At 39.0% G+C, this 15,652-nt stretch overlaps 1 protein-coding gene across 3 annotated transcripts in view; it reads right to left on the bottom strand.

Annotated features, from left to right (window-relative positions):
* TCF12 (transcription factor 12) overlaps positions 1–15,652 on the bottom strand; it is a 350,291-nt gene that overhangs the window by 74,782 nt on the left and 259,857 nt on the right. For all 3 annotated transcript variants that reach the window (XM_075897314.1, XM_075897315.1, XM_075897316.1), the window contains one exon: positions 1,475–1,610. In XM_075897314.1, coding sequence (XP_075753429.1) covers positions 1,475–1,610 — 136 coding nt within the window. The remainder of the gene's footprint in view (positions 1–1,474; positions 1,611–15,652) is intronic.

The raw sequence follows: 15,652 nt of genomic DNA, 5'->3' as shown, positions 1-15,652 counted from the left end.
GAGAAAAGGCTTCGGCTAGGCAGGAGAGGAAGGCTAGGGGGAAAGAGTAGCCCCCTGCCAGATGGAGGAGAGGGCTGGAGGGAGAAGGCCCTTGCTGGTCGGGGAGACTGGGGGCGGAAAAAAAGCCCTGCTCCCCGGGGTGGGAGAAAGCCCCACCAACTGGTACCCTGTACCCTGAGCCACTCCTCTCCCCCAAGCCTCATTCACACCCTTCCACATCTCTATCCCCCTGCTGTGAGCCCCTCTATAACCTTCTACCATGTAGGGTAACCATTAGTCCTGTTTTTCCCAGGCAGTCCTATATTTAAGGGTTGTTCCCAGCATCCCGACTTTAAAAAAAAAAACCAAACAGGCACCTTGTCCAGTATGTCTCCTGCAGCAGGGGGCAGGGAGGAGCCACCAGCACTCAAGGCTTCAGCCACTGAAGCTCCAGCACCGGTGGCTCCTCTTCCCTCCCCACAACTCTGGCACCAGCAGCTTCTTTCTCCCCTCACCCACAGGGCTAGAGCCCTGAGCACCGGCGACTCCCCTTCCCTGAAGGGTTGAAGCCCCAAGTTCCGCCCCACCCCCCCGCAGGGCTGGAGCCCCACGCACCAGCAGCCTCTGCTTGGTGTTCTATATTTGGCATGGGGAAATATGTTCACCCTACTACCTCGACTCCTGCACCCCCCACAATGTCAGCCCCCAGCCTGAAGGACCTGGGCAATGCCAAGTAAGTTTACTAGTAAAGTAATATAAATTACAATCTGCTGGACTACATAGTTGATATAAAGACCTTACAAGTTGCAACAGTCAGATGTTCTGTCAATGGCTAACAATAAGGTCCACTTACATTCTGGAGTTGCTCCAAGATGAGGCACATAATATTTAATTGTGAACAGTCTTAAAAAACACCCCTGAAGCATATTTTACTAGCAACATAACAAATCTGTTATGAATCTTATGGTATGCACTAAATAAAAATTATTATACTATCTTTAACTGCTACAAAATTAACAGGATCCTTAAACCAGCTACACTCAACTCTAGATCACCCTGAATAGAGTAAATTCAATAAGGGATAATTGTTCTTTCCTTTGCATTTTCATAGTGTATAATAGTAATGACCTCAAGGTCAGGCATTTCTAGAAATTAATGATGGCCTGGGTTAAGGGCACTCAGCTACTTCAGCTGGACATCAATTGGTATCCCTCTGTCATTATTGCTTGTAGAAGTAAGATTTTTGTAATGCAATACTGATCAGTGCTGAACTAAAATCAATGTCTCAAGCATATTATCCCTTATTTAGCTACCTCAAGTAGCAAATAGTGCCCTAAAAAGAATTATTTGCAATATATATATGTGTGAGTGTGTGTGTGTGTGTGTGTGTATTATATATATATATATATATATATATATAAAATGATGTCTAAAATAAGGCAGATGTGAAAAGCAGATTAGCATTAAAGGTCTAAGAATAGTCCATAGTACTGACCAAGAACTGATGAGTCATGAAGTGGTCTTCGGCGTGGATTTGTAGTAGCAAATGGGTAATACGTTGTTCCAGGTTTTCCTGAGGATGACAACTGACCAGGGCTTCCAAGCCCCATATCTGATCGTAGGAGACTGGACTGTAGAACAAACAATGATAATCAAATTACTGTAATTACAAAGCTTTACATTATGTTATATATGAATTATTAATTATGCTAGCTGCCAGTGGCACTTATAGCCGTTTATTCAGTTTTTATCAAGGTCTTAACATCTAAAGAAATGTTTATATGTATTATTATTATTCCGAGAACGTACTTTTGCAAGAGCAGAGAGACCAATAGCCCAATTCTAAAGAACAAAAGTTATTTGTCTGTAAATCTGGGAAAAAGACTTAATTCCACTTAAAAGCTCTACCTACTAATACATCAGACTACACAGTAAACAAAATATATAGTTATTTAATCTGTAATAAAAATGGATTAAACTGTTAAAAGATATCATATCTATAATGTGAGATTAGGATTTATTATTCAGGTTTAGTAGGCATGCATTGGTGAATTCATACAGAGAAATTATCCTCAATATCAATCTAACACATAAAAGACAAGGTATATACTGATTACATGTACTATGTGGAATATTTCAAAATAGTCAAAATAAGTAATTCTTTATTTACGCTTGCAGAGAGAATCATTGTGTAAAGCATCATTTTAATCTTGCTTTTGCCTGGTATTGGGTTTCATCACTAACCCTAATCTTGGGCTGAGTTTTCATCGTTGCAGAGGGCTTTGCCACTTAAAGTGGAAATCAAACGGAGTTCTGCAGTTACAGGTTGAAACAAACCCCAAGCTCAGGGTGAAACTCACGGTGTTCTTTATAAAGTAAGTATATGGCTACTGAACAAAAGCAGCTCATTCTCTAAAACAGTAACACTGAATACCTCACACAGTTTTCCCTCATACTCTGTAAACAGTCCACACTGCTCGGGCCATTTCTTATATAAAAATTTGGCATCTATAGTAATATACCTTAATGGCAACTCTGAGCCAACTAGCATCTGGTTCTTTGATCTTTTTCCTCATCACCTGAAGCCTGGTGCAGACCCAACTCATTTACATTGTGTTTTATAGCTTTACTTGTATTGTACTAATCTAATTTGTGATAAAATGAACCTCAAGGATAATTATGCAGATAGAAAGAAGAGATGCTAAAAGCATGCTGCTGTGTATTGAAATATCTTAATATTGTTTGCCTGGGCTTACACTGGGCTAACCATACCTAATAATTGAGTTGCAGGACAATAAGTGGCAGGAAATGTTGAAAATAATTTATCATTAAACATTAAAATATGCACATTTAAACAGAGTTTCACAAGTAGCAGAGTGTTTTACAGGGGCTAAAAGTTACCTTCGATTTTTAGCAATCTTGCAAATCAGATGATGTTAACAATTCAATATACAGATGGCATTAACATTCAAAATTTACCTCAACTCTAATTTTGTGATGCACAAAAACAAGCTTAATATTTGTATCTCCTCTTTCCTTTAGTTCTTTCCTTAATCCCAGCCAATCTGGCTTCCACTCTCATTGCTCCACTGAAACTGCTGCCAGTGATTTAGAGTCAATACAATGGATCTGTGTCACTTCACTTTGCAACTCCTGTCATGACTAGGAGAAGAGTGGTGTATCTACAGCACTGTTGTTCTCTTGTGATACCCAGCAGCCAGAATGGCCCATTGGCACACAAGTTACCGTCACCTTTGTCCCCATCTTGCACTCACTAGTACAGCACTTACATGTATCAGCGCCAGGACCAAATTAACACTTTTTCTCCTCCACGCTCTTTAATCTCCTTCTGTCTATTGTTTTTTCTACATCACACCATAATCTTCTATATCACTCAGGCCTGTAACCTGTGTGTGTTCTCTTGAACTCTGCCCTCGCATTGGTCCAGAGATTTAGGGCTCCCTCATCCAACCTTTGCTACCTATTTCTCTGAAAATTTCCAAGCTCTGTTCTGTTCTTTAAGTTCCCATTTTGATCCCATCACCCACACCTTCATCTTTTCCTGTCTTGACTTCTGCGACTTCTGAGAGGCTGATGGTTATTCAAGGCCACTAGTTCCTCCCATTTGTTCTTCTGAAAAGCCATCAGAATAAAATACAGCACAGGGACTGCATAGAGCAATAAACAATTCCATGTTGCTTTATTATGATAAAAGACTCAATACCATACTACCTTTGCAACCACTCTCCCTCGGCGGTCAGATACCATTTTTTTTTTTTTTTTTTTTGCTTCTTTATGATGAATAAATAAAGCACAAAAACTTTACCTTAAAAATAAAAAGGGATAAGAGGAGGCAAGTTGGTGCTTTGTTTTAACATTAACTTCAGGAATACCAAGTCTCATTTCCTCATTTTAGTTGGAGGATACAGAGATATTAGCTGTTTCTTATACATCTTCTCTTCCAGCACAGTACAGCATAGCTAATTGGTTGCTTAAGTTGAAATATCTTATTTTGAATTTGGGCACATCTGCACAGCACTTATTTTGAAATAGAGCATTCTTCCTTTCACTTCTCTTATTCCTCATACAATGAGTTTTACAGAAGTCAGAATAAAAAGACTGTTATTTTGAATTTATTTTGAAATAAAGGGCTTGATGTATAGATGTGCAATATGTTATTTAGGAATAACGTCAATTATTCCAAAAAAATCCACTGCTGTGTAGATATATCCAAAAAGTTTTAAAACATCCCGAATTAAAATAGCTGATCACTCAATCAGATCTCATATTCTTGATATCTGTGATGGCATAATCTTACTAGTTTGTCTAGAGAATCTTCCAGGAAAAACAAAGTAGGCAATGTCTGAATTAATTAAAATATAAAATCTTGTAAGATGGTCTTTACAAATAATACAAAACAGTAAACAGTGAATAAACCATTTAATTGCATTTTTCAGGTCATCTCCAAAACCCTGTCCATTTTGCCATAAGTATACTTCATTGTTCTGTAATGCTACTGAATTATAAAAGGTGCTACTTAGCATTTTGTAAGATTTTAGAGTGACCACCATGTAGAGAACTTAGCTTAGGTATGCAAGTTGCTGCTCCCAGCTATCAGCTTTTAAAGGAACAGACAAAAACCAGTCAGGGATAAGTAGCAGACCTATTCCAAAGTTGCTCAAAGGGCTGCAGAATTTGCCTGCAGCTGAAGAATGTGTGGTTTTGGAAGAAATTACCTTCCTGCTTTGTAAAAACCTCTCAAACTGACAGATACAGCAGGGGCAAGATTTCAGTCAGTATTTAAGTATCTTATGATGTCAGTTGTAAGAGCATGCAGCATTGTAATCTTCTTGGTTACAGGATATTAGTGAGACCTTGTGGGTGAGGAAATATTCTTTTATGGAACCACCTTCTGAGAGAGACAAGCTTTCAATCGACACAGATTGCTCTTGATCTTACAGTAATGACTGTAACTTTCATGACACCTTTTGGGTAATGATGATATAAAAAGATCATCTTCACACAAGCAACAAGAGATTTTACTGGAAATTATCCATGTGGGCATTCTCTATCTATCCAGGGAAAAGTGGGTACTTAGTTTCTGTTACCATAGGAGAAAACATTGGAAGGAAGAAAACAACCATTGAGTGTGAAAATTCTCTCTCCTACCAATTCATTCCCCCAAAACAGATACCCACCTCCCTCCCAACTACTAATTCTCAGCTGTCAACTTCCATTCATGACAACTACAATCTTCAATCTTCCTAGTCGTCAACACGCCAAGCGCCTGCCACCTAAGTTTTGCCATAACTTAATTCTGCAAGGACATGAAATAAGTGTTGAGACATTCAAGAACTCCTCATTACTACAGTACAACTAAAAGAATCTACTCTTATTGTTTGTTATTGCATTTATTTTATACTGAAGCAGAAATATTAGTGGCTCCAGTACTGACATGCTGCAGAAACTAGGAGTCTAGTCACAGAGTTTAGAGCACAGCAATCAATGGAATAAACACTGGACTTGCATACAGCAAGTCTCAGAATATATAGCATAATGTGTACAAATCTAATAGCAGCACATGCTAATTTGTAAACATATGCTATAGAACTAGTCTCCAAGTATATTCTTCTGATGTTACTGAAACTACGGCATGCTAAGTACAACTACTTAAACACAGTTTTTTCTCTGTCGGCCACTGTAAAATAAAAATAGATGTCATTAGCTCATCTTATTGACTTTTCTCCTTGTCTGAACCAATTGAGAAGCAATATTGATTAGGACTGATCCTGTCCTAAGGGCACTTGACAGAGAAAGGAATACACAAATACCTCTGAGGATACAATCACTAGCAAGGAAGCTTTCTATCAGTACAAGGCTCCTCTGAGCTGCTTCTGGTCCCTTCACAGGCATCAGTTCACTGAGATGATACATAGCTTAGTTCTTAACATTAATACAGAATGTTCAAGTCCTCAGACAGCTAGAATCTCATCTGCTAAACATATATCCAATTAATAAGGCATAATCAATGACTAGTTATCCTCCTGAAACACTGGCTAACACTGCTAGGATTACTGTCATCACAGATAAATAGAAAACAGACATCATTGCTAAGTAACTGCCTCTTTGAATTACACAAAGCAAATAAACAAAACAATTAATTTTAAAAAAATTCCAATAGATACTAACCAGAAAAAAGAAAGAGTTTTATTTCAGTAACCAAGTGACAGAACAACCCTAACTCCAAAGAGGCAAACAACTGGTTATTAATGCAGGGAGAGTACACTAGAATGTACTGATTTTCTGCACCCACCCTTCAATCTAACCCAGGAAACAGCTTTGATGATGCCTCAGTGGAATCAACATGACCTGTCCCAAGAGGTAAAAATACTATAGCGCTAACCAGCTGATGGAAAAGCATTCTAGTGGTAGGGGGTGATTTGCCAAAATATGCTACAGAAGGATGAAATAAAGAAGAATCACTTCGTCACACACAGGAAAAATAATTAATTAATTGAGCAACAGACATGTACATATATTCTGTCTACACAAAGGTTATTTTTTGTATAATAGCTTTTACATGTACTGCAATATATATATATATTAATTTTAATTAGCAGCAGCTCCTGTCTGGGGGTAGGGGCTGAGCTCCTGGACCCAGCACGAACCAGAACTGAACAGGGCTCCCTGCCCACCTGGCTCCTAATACACTTTAAATGCAGAGCTGCAGCTGGGGTAGGTCCCAGACCCTGTGCAAGTCAGGTTGTTGGCCAGCCTGCTAAAAACATTGCAGCGTGTAGTCTATAGCATTAACCTATAAGATTTTGCTTATTGGTTAATCGACTATACTATTACATCCCTAACACACACAAACACAATACTAATATAATTTTATTCAGCTAAATCTTAAATTTCCAGATAGGCTCTATTTTACGCCCAAAAGCAGAGACAGTTTGTGGCAAAAATGTAGGAGAATATAGGAAGCTAGTCCACTCCAATGTTCCTTCTGTGATACCTCCATCTTTTCCTACATACTGCATCTCTGTCTTTAGACAATGTCTTAACTAATTCTGCCATGCTTGGCTCAGGTTCATCACCATGCAAGCACAGAACCAAAACAATCCTATCCAAACTGTGTTTGTCTTTGTGCATGTTACTCAGCAGACCAGAATTTTTAAAGGAGCAAGAGTTGGTTGTTAGCCTGGACAGAGTAGAGCCATAAATTCATTTTATGAGACTGTTAAGTATAGGAATAGCATGTTTGTGATAAGATTTAATTGTAACTTATTTTTAAACAAGAAATTTAGTATTTTTATTGATGATTTTTTAAAAACATTAAACATGCAAATTAAATAAAAATCCAATTTAAATTAAAATAAATTTTTAATCAACAAGAATAATACAATTTTTATCCACACTGACACTTGCAGCGTGGCACAGTATTTCTGATGGAGTGCTATTTGCTCGGTTGAGACATTGCATGGGAATCTGTCCATCATTGTAGCCTATGCTCCCACAAAGAAGGCAACATACACTAATAAAGACCAATGATGCAATCTGTTCTACTGCATGATGAACTGGGTCCCAGACTTTTCCCATGTTGTGTTCAATGTATGAGAGATATGAACACTACACCACGTTATTCGAGAAACGGTTTCGAAACTATTCTTGAGCCATTCTGCTCTGAAACAATAATGACAACTCTGAGATGACTCTCCTTTTGTGCTTCTCACAACATCACCATCACTGGAAGTTGAATCAGGTGCTCTGAATCAAAATACCTTGATATCCAGCGATGGTAAGACAAGAAATCATAGTACATATGAACCTCTTTAATCCAGCAACCCTGGGAAACAGGATATGCTGGATTAAAGATTCTGCCATGCCAGGAAGTGCGCTGCACGGGGGGAACTTCCCTACCGCTCTAATTCTGAGGGCACACATGGCTCCGTGCTCTCCATTGCTCCTCAGGGGAAGCGGCTCTCCCATCTGAAGGGAGGAGTAGCAGCACGCAGACCTGCTTCCTCCTCCGTACCACAGGTGTTCCTGGATTAGGGACACCCAGACTGTGCAGATTTAAGTGTATATCATAGTCCTTCCAAGTTTACCAATGTTCTGAAGCCCCAGCACATACAAACCATTATCTCCTTGGTGCTAAAATGGCACTTACTCCTGGATTTCAACATAAAAGTGAGTCTGTTATAATATATAAGGCACAACATATCTGTGAAAATCCAGCACAAGTACCATGTCACTGAGAAAAACAAATCTGATGTATTTATTGTTTTCCTGGACAGCTATACTCACAGGCATAGATGCTACTAGTGATGTGACCTCCCCTAGTCCTGGTCAGCTATGCAATGAATTTGGCTCCTTGAAAAAAAAATATATATGCTAATCTCAGTATAACTGTCTATTCTACAGACTTTGTTTGTGTCCTGACCAAATTGGTCAAGGACATCTACATACTCAAGCTCAAGGACGCATTAGAGAGCCTCCAACATGAGGGAGCTGCCTTTGGACTACCACAAAAATCCAGAATATTGGTTCAAAAACTGTGATATAAGACATTGGTGCTTCTGAACAAATTGTGGAAGCACTGGATGACTTCATCTATCTAGGTAGTAAAATGTTATCTAATGGGCACAGTCAACCAGATATCATAAGGAAAACTGATTAAGCATCCTCAACCTGCACAAGGTCTGGAACCAAAAGAATGTGAAAATACATACCAAGGCAGAGATTAATCCAACCTGCATACTTCCAATTCTCTTTACAAACAAACAAACAAACAAACAAACAAACAAACAAACAAACAAACAAACCAGCAGGCTGGAGGCATTTCCATGTGTGTTGCCAGAAACCACTGCAGAGTATAGGATGGTTTGACTATTAGTATTAGGCATTTATCATTGAGAATTATCTTCATCAGTCATCTCTGGACAAAGTTTCTGCACATCAAGGATGGAAGACCAGAATTGAGGTCAGAAGGGCACTTGGTTTGGTCACAGACTGGTAGCATTTGTGCAGATGCCCAAGATTAACATAGCTAAATCTGATCAGTAATAATCCTCTGCAGCTCTTAGAGTCCGTGTACAAAGCTTCAGAATGTCATGGACACTCAGTGCTATGTGCCTCCACTGCCTAAGCGTATATCTTGTATTGCTTTATATTTTCAAGCACAATCTAATTTTCTAATCTTGGCTACTGTAGCCCACCAGGACTCTATGAGAGGCTCTTCTCCCTCCATGTAAGTAGGCAGCCAATGCCTTGCTGCACCCCTGCTCAGTCTCTCTAGGGGAATCAGCTGGGCTACTAGTTCAGGACTCTAGCCTATCGTCGGGACATGCCCACAGCCAGTAAATCTGGCCTTTCCGCTGGGCTGGCCACAATAGTTCAGAGGCTTAGGCCTATGAATCAGGCCAAGCCAACAGTAAACACTCTGAGCCCTAATATAGGGCAGATGGACAATAGTCCTGGGGTGCAGGTCTATGATCAGGCTGGGCCAAAAATCACAAGGCCTAGACACTGGCTCAGGAACTCAGTCACCAGGCCCAGGGTCAGGTTCAGAGCAGGGCAGCAAACAAACAGAGTTCAGGAGCTCAAGTATATGCTCAGGCTGAGCAACAGTTATTAAGTCCAGGCCCTGATTCAGGGATCAAGGTGGGGGAGCAACAGGGCCAGCTCGAGCCATTCCTGCACCCCGGGCAGCGGTCGTGAGACGCATGCCAGCCTGATGGCAGCTCTAAGGGGTTGTGAGTCACGGGTTTTGAGTCAGCCAGACTAAGGTTGGCTGTCCCTGGGCTACTTCCAAACTCCCCACCTGGTCATACCTGGCTCCAATGCAGCACCTCTGGAGTGTTGGAGGCTGGAACCTCTGCTAGGGTTGGCAGTTCTTCCAGATCGACATCTTTATGCAGGCCTGGTGGGCCTGGCCAGTCCTCAGCCTCCTGTAGGGTCCATCTCTACCTCCCAACTTGAGAGTACGGAGCAGGCATCTGGCTCCTCTGGTGGCTGAGGGTTCACTGAGCTCCCAAGCTGACCTTTTATAGCTCTAGTCCTGCCTCCTGACTTTCAGTCACGTGAGGGGATTGGTCTGGACTCTGCCCACGAGGGCTCTTGGAGAGGCTCCTCTCTCACCGGGTCAATGGGCGACTAATTTGCCTCACTACAGTTACCCAAAGCAAAATTCTGTCCCCAAGTCCAACTGCACAAGCTCCTCGTATATCTAAGTCAACTACAAATGGGGTTCTTGCATGAAAACAATGCCAGAGTTTATAGCATTATAAATATTTCATTATGGCAAAGCCACTGCAAAACCATAGTTAAGGTTGTATTCTGTTTTGCACATGAAACTGGAGTTCAACCTTCAATGAAAAATAGCATCTGACTGATATTCTACTGTCAGTTCTATTGTTTATTCTATTTCTGGCATGCAATCTTCAACAGCTTAAATCTTCTGAGGAGTTTTAAGAAAGTTAGCCAAAAGTTTAATATCTCCTTCCCCAAACGGTTCACATTTTCAGGTCCTCTAGCTGAAAAGCTACAAAAGAGTAGAAAGTTTAAAAAACATATTATGTGTTCAGTGGGTACTTTGGAAATTATATAATTATTTTCTTAATTAACAAAAAGAAAATGAATGTGTGTAACAGAATCCGTATGTGCCTTGGTTAACTAATGGAGAACAACATTTACAGAGACCCAGGTCCCTTTATGAAGTAAGAGGTGCTAGTTTACCATTCAATTTCACAAATGATTTCCAGAAGCATGCAGAAGAAGTACTAAGGTGGAGATGTTTGGTATGTTTGAGATGCTTGGAGAGGGGAAAATCATCACTGTGACAAAGTTTAGTTTTTGGTATGTTGTCTGCCCATACTGCAAGATGTTTGATTCCAAGTGGAAGAAGCGAGGACACATGCTGTTAGATGCTTTACGTTTTTATTGTATTGCTTTGTTGGTTTTGTATTAAGTATACAATCTTAACTTGCTCATTTTAGAATTTCTGGGTATAATTTAATAAAATATGCTAATGAAGGGAGAAGTCAAGCATCACTAAACAAGGAGATGCAAGGAAGGTGAGCTAATATACTTTATTAAACCAAATTTTGGTGGCTGAGAATTGCTTTCAAGCTTTTTCTGTTTAAGTAACTTGTACATGTCTATATTTTGACTGAAAAAACTAGTATAAAGTTAAAATTCCAACATTCTCCTTGAAACTCATTCTATAACATTATAAACTTTTCGGCTACAAGGCCGCAACTTACCTGAGTCACTAAGACATGTAATGTATTTTTTTAACTCTATCCAGTTTTCTGTTTTTTTGACAAATGTATAGGAACAGGCCACAATAAGCTCTGAATTTGGAAAACACTGACTTATGTGAAATTATATTATGATGTAAATTAATTTTAAATTTAAATTCTAGGGATATGTTCGCAATTATCAGCATGTTGTTAAAAAATCGTATCCTGAGAATCTCATTAGATAGTCATGTGAAATACAGTTGTTTCCATTTTGAGAACAAAGGGACCTTGAATGAGTAATCAATAGCAACTGGCAGAAAATGAGACATTAATTATGATCCTCTAGTGTTTTGTCTCAGACAAGGTTTCATTAAATGTATTGTGCTAACCTGTACATTTTCAAGTCATTACCAATATATTTGACCATATATATTTACTAGGGATGAGTGAGGACATCTCAAAAGAAAAAAATGTATTATATGAAGAACCTTGTTTTTCTTGCTCAATTTGAAATAAAAGCATGGATTACAAAACATTAGTCTTTTTTTAAAAATATGCCCAAATCTTATAATCTCAATGTAGTCTCTTGAAAATTTAATTATCATCTTCTATACCTAAAGTGTCACGCAGGTTTGAGAAGATAATGACAGTCATCCATCAATTGCACCCTGCCAGTGTAATCAGGCTAATCTAGCTCACTGGAGTAAAAAGAAGCTACCTAGGGTACTAAATACTAAAGTGCTACAACATCATAAACAACATAACAGATATTTAGTTTTACTATTCTCCTTAATTAACATTAACACTGAGAAATACCAAGATCTCAACATATTCCTCCTCCTCCTCTCTTTATACTAAAGCTTTTTTCAGTACTACATCAGCTGCCTACTCAATATGTAAACCCAAGCAGAACATGCTATTGTGGATATTTCTATTCCAAAGAAATGGCAGGGGAGGGGAGTAAGAGGGAAGGCGAAGAAAGATGGAAATATCACAGTAAGTAGCTTTTAGAAGAGTCCAAATCAAAAGACTTCTTTTTTTGAGGGGGGAAATATGGGAAGGGAGGCATAATATTTTTGTGTTTATTCTGCATTTAAATTACTTGAAAGCATCCAATCAATAGTTATTTTTAAATGAATACCTCCCTCTCTCCACTGCGATGGCTGCTTTCCCGCACTGGTACCCTAAGTGGTAAGACTACAAATGCTGTTATAGGCTTCTAGAAGCAGAACCCTGCTGATGTTGGTGTCCGATCCCTGAGGTTTTGCTGGCTCAGCTTGTCTTTTGCTCATCCCCCAGGGTGAGGTATTTTTGCTTTGCATACTGAATTCTGGGAATTCATTACTAAATACTGTGATTACAGTCTCTCCCCCCCCCCTTGAATCTTTTTGCTACATTATGAAAGGAATAATTTGAGCTTTTTCCTTTGCATGATTATACAAAGGAGACAGTTTTATATGGAACTGAGAAGTGTCAGAAGAGGAGCAGATGAAGGGGTATTCATCCTACTTTTTAATTTTGTATAACCTGTTTTCTTTGTGATTATGAAATGTGGGCATGAGAAGTTGACTTTGTAATTATAATACAGCTTTTTTGCCAGCTGAGTTTTAGTATTTTAAAACTGAGTGTAAATATACCAATACAGTATCTCAAGCTCTATATTTGCAACAACTTACTTCCGCTGTATCTTTAGTAGAATCATATTTAAAAATACAGGACTATACTCTACACCGTGTTTTATGTTCTTAGAATTGAGGTACCATTTCTTTTTTCCAACAAAACTAAGAGAAGGATCCCCAACCTCTTCCAAATGTTCAAATTAGTGATGGCTCAAATCATAACAGGAGTGGATCTTAACATCTTTGTATAGCACTCATGGTTTGATTTTTAAAAGAAATGGGGATGAAGGAAGGAGAAAAAAAAGGTTTTCCCTATTTTGATGTACTCTGCTGAGCATAGTGACTTTCAAATACATTTCTTTCAGGTTTCAGAAGCAGGAAATTGAAATTAATCACAGCTCATCCAAATATATGAAATACTAAATTTAAAAAGTATCCTGTTACAACCGTTGAGATGCCTTAGCTAATGCTACAATTCCATTGCCAAACCAAACACACCATGTGAACCCTAACTACGAATTACCAGATTTTTGTGCAACTGAAATCAATGCTGAAATGCTGTATTAAATGAATTCTTTTGATCTCTGAAAACCAAGCTGTTATGAAAAGTTGTTACTGTGTACACACATGGCCAGCTAGCCATAGAAAAATACATTATAATGCTTTTTTTACAAGTTGAAAATATGTCCACATTTGCTGTGTTTAATTTATAAGTCATGTTTATATCTTCCTGTCCTTTGCTGGATTTTCCCATCAATATGTGATGAAATAAGAATCCACACACATGTACACACCACAGAGGTTTTGCCACCAGCCTATATAAACCATTATTAATGTAACAAAGGATGTATCCAGTGGTACAAGGAAACTATGTTAGAAATTTATCTGATTGGTGAACCAAATAAAGGTTAACTTTGTAAATACCTAATCATGTATGTTTTCATTTATAAAACTGTGCATATTGCTGGATTACCAATTATTCTAAAGTGTTTTGATAAGGAGTTCAGTGTTCCAAAATGTTGCTGGGCTATTCGGGGTTAAGTATTAGACAAAACATGAAAAGCCCAATAATAAAATTATATTTGCATTCCAACTCTTAATATACAGGTTTTTGGTCAGAGAGAGTCCCAATTACAAACATTAATCCCAGACTAGAATACCCTCATTAACTTGTCTGTCACCTTTCCCCTCAAGAGTCTACCACCAACACTTTTTTTGAATGATCTAGAATGGTTACACAAAAATATGATATGCTGGATTGTTTGGTGTCCTTATTGGTTTTATCAGAGTAACCAACTAATCCGTTGTTTCCATTTAGCTTTTTTCAGGATACTGGTATGGAGCTATACTCTCCCCTAACTCAGCTGAGCTAAATGCAGGACAATGTAGCACTTTAAAGACTAACAAGATGGTTTATTAGATGATGAGCTTTCGTGGGCCAGACCCACTTCCTCAGATCAAATAGTGGAAGAAAGTAGTCACAACCATATATACCAAAGGATACAATTTAAAAAAAATGAACAAATATGAAAAGGACAAATCACATTGCAGAACAGAAGGGGGATGCGGGGGGGTGGGAAGGGGGAGGAAGGAAGGTAAGTGTCTGTGAATTGCTGATATTAAAGGTAGGGAGAGTGGGATGTTTGTGAGTTAATGGTATTACAGGTGATAATTGGGGAAACTGTCTTGGTAATGGGTGAGAAAGTTCAAAGACTTGTTAAGTCCTTGTTGGTAAGTGTCGAATTTTAACATGAATGACAGTTCAGAGGATTCCCTTTCAAGTGCAGATGTAAAAGGTCTTTGTAGCAGAATGCAGGTGGCTAAGTCATTTAGAGAGTGTCCTTTCTGGTTAAAGTGGCAAGAAACTGTTTTCTCTTTGTGATCTTGTCTGATATCTGTTTTGTGGGCATTAATCCTTTGGCGAAGTGTCTGAGATGTTTGTCCAATGTACATAGCAGATGGACACTTTCGGCACATGATAGCGTAGATTATATTTCTGGATGCGCAGGAATATGTGTTCTTGATCTTATAACTCACTTGGTTAGGTCCAATAATGGTATCAGCAGAATGAATATGTGGACAAAGCTGGCAACGGGGTTTGTTTTATAAGAAATGTGTTGCCTGCACAAACTTTATCTTTTAGCAACAGGCACCAGAACAGACAATTTTCAATTTTCTAAAAATCTCAAAGAACAGCAAACCAGCCAGCTTCACCTTGAAGAAATACAGGGTGGAGTTGAGGTGCTGCCTCTTAATCAGACTTACTTTGGGGTATGGGAAACAGGCACATTGGGGGCATTAGCAGGGTAGAAAAGTTGGAGGCATGGTAGCTTGAGCATCCTTCAGGGGAGGGAACTCCAGGTAATGATCCTGGGCCCAGTTGGCAAATAAATGAAAGGGAAAGTTACAGCAGGGGAAGTCTAGGAAAAACTATTTCACTAGGAGGGTGGTGAAGTACTGGAATGGGTTACCTAGGGAGGTGGTGGAATCTCCATCCCTAGAGGCTTTTAAGTCTCAACTTGACAAAGCCTTGGCTGGGATAACTTAGTTGTGATGGGTCCTGCTTTGGGAAGAGGGCTAGACTCGATGACCTCCTGAGGTCTCTTCCAGCCCTATGATTCTATGAAACAACTGAAATGTGGGAATCAGAAGTTCTGGGATGTGCTACGAAAGGCATGTGAAATAGCACTGATATTCACACTATTTGGCAAGACAACAGTTATATTCTGCTCTCCCTATTAAATTCACCAACACCAGGCCTCTTATTCCTTTATACAGCCTTCTATAATCTATCTATACCATCAAGCATAC

Source organism: Pelodiscus sinensis, chromosome 14, assembly GCF_049634645.1.
Source record: "Pelodiscus sinensis isolate JC-2024 chromosome 14, ASM4963464v1, whole genome shotgun sequence".
NCBI classification, from domain to species: domain Eukaryota; kingdom Metazoa; phylum Chordata; order Testudines; family Trionychidae; genus Pelodiscus; species Pelodiscus sinensis.
This window is presented reverse-complemented; position numbering and strand designations above follow the sequence as displayed.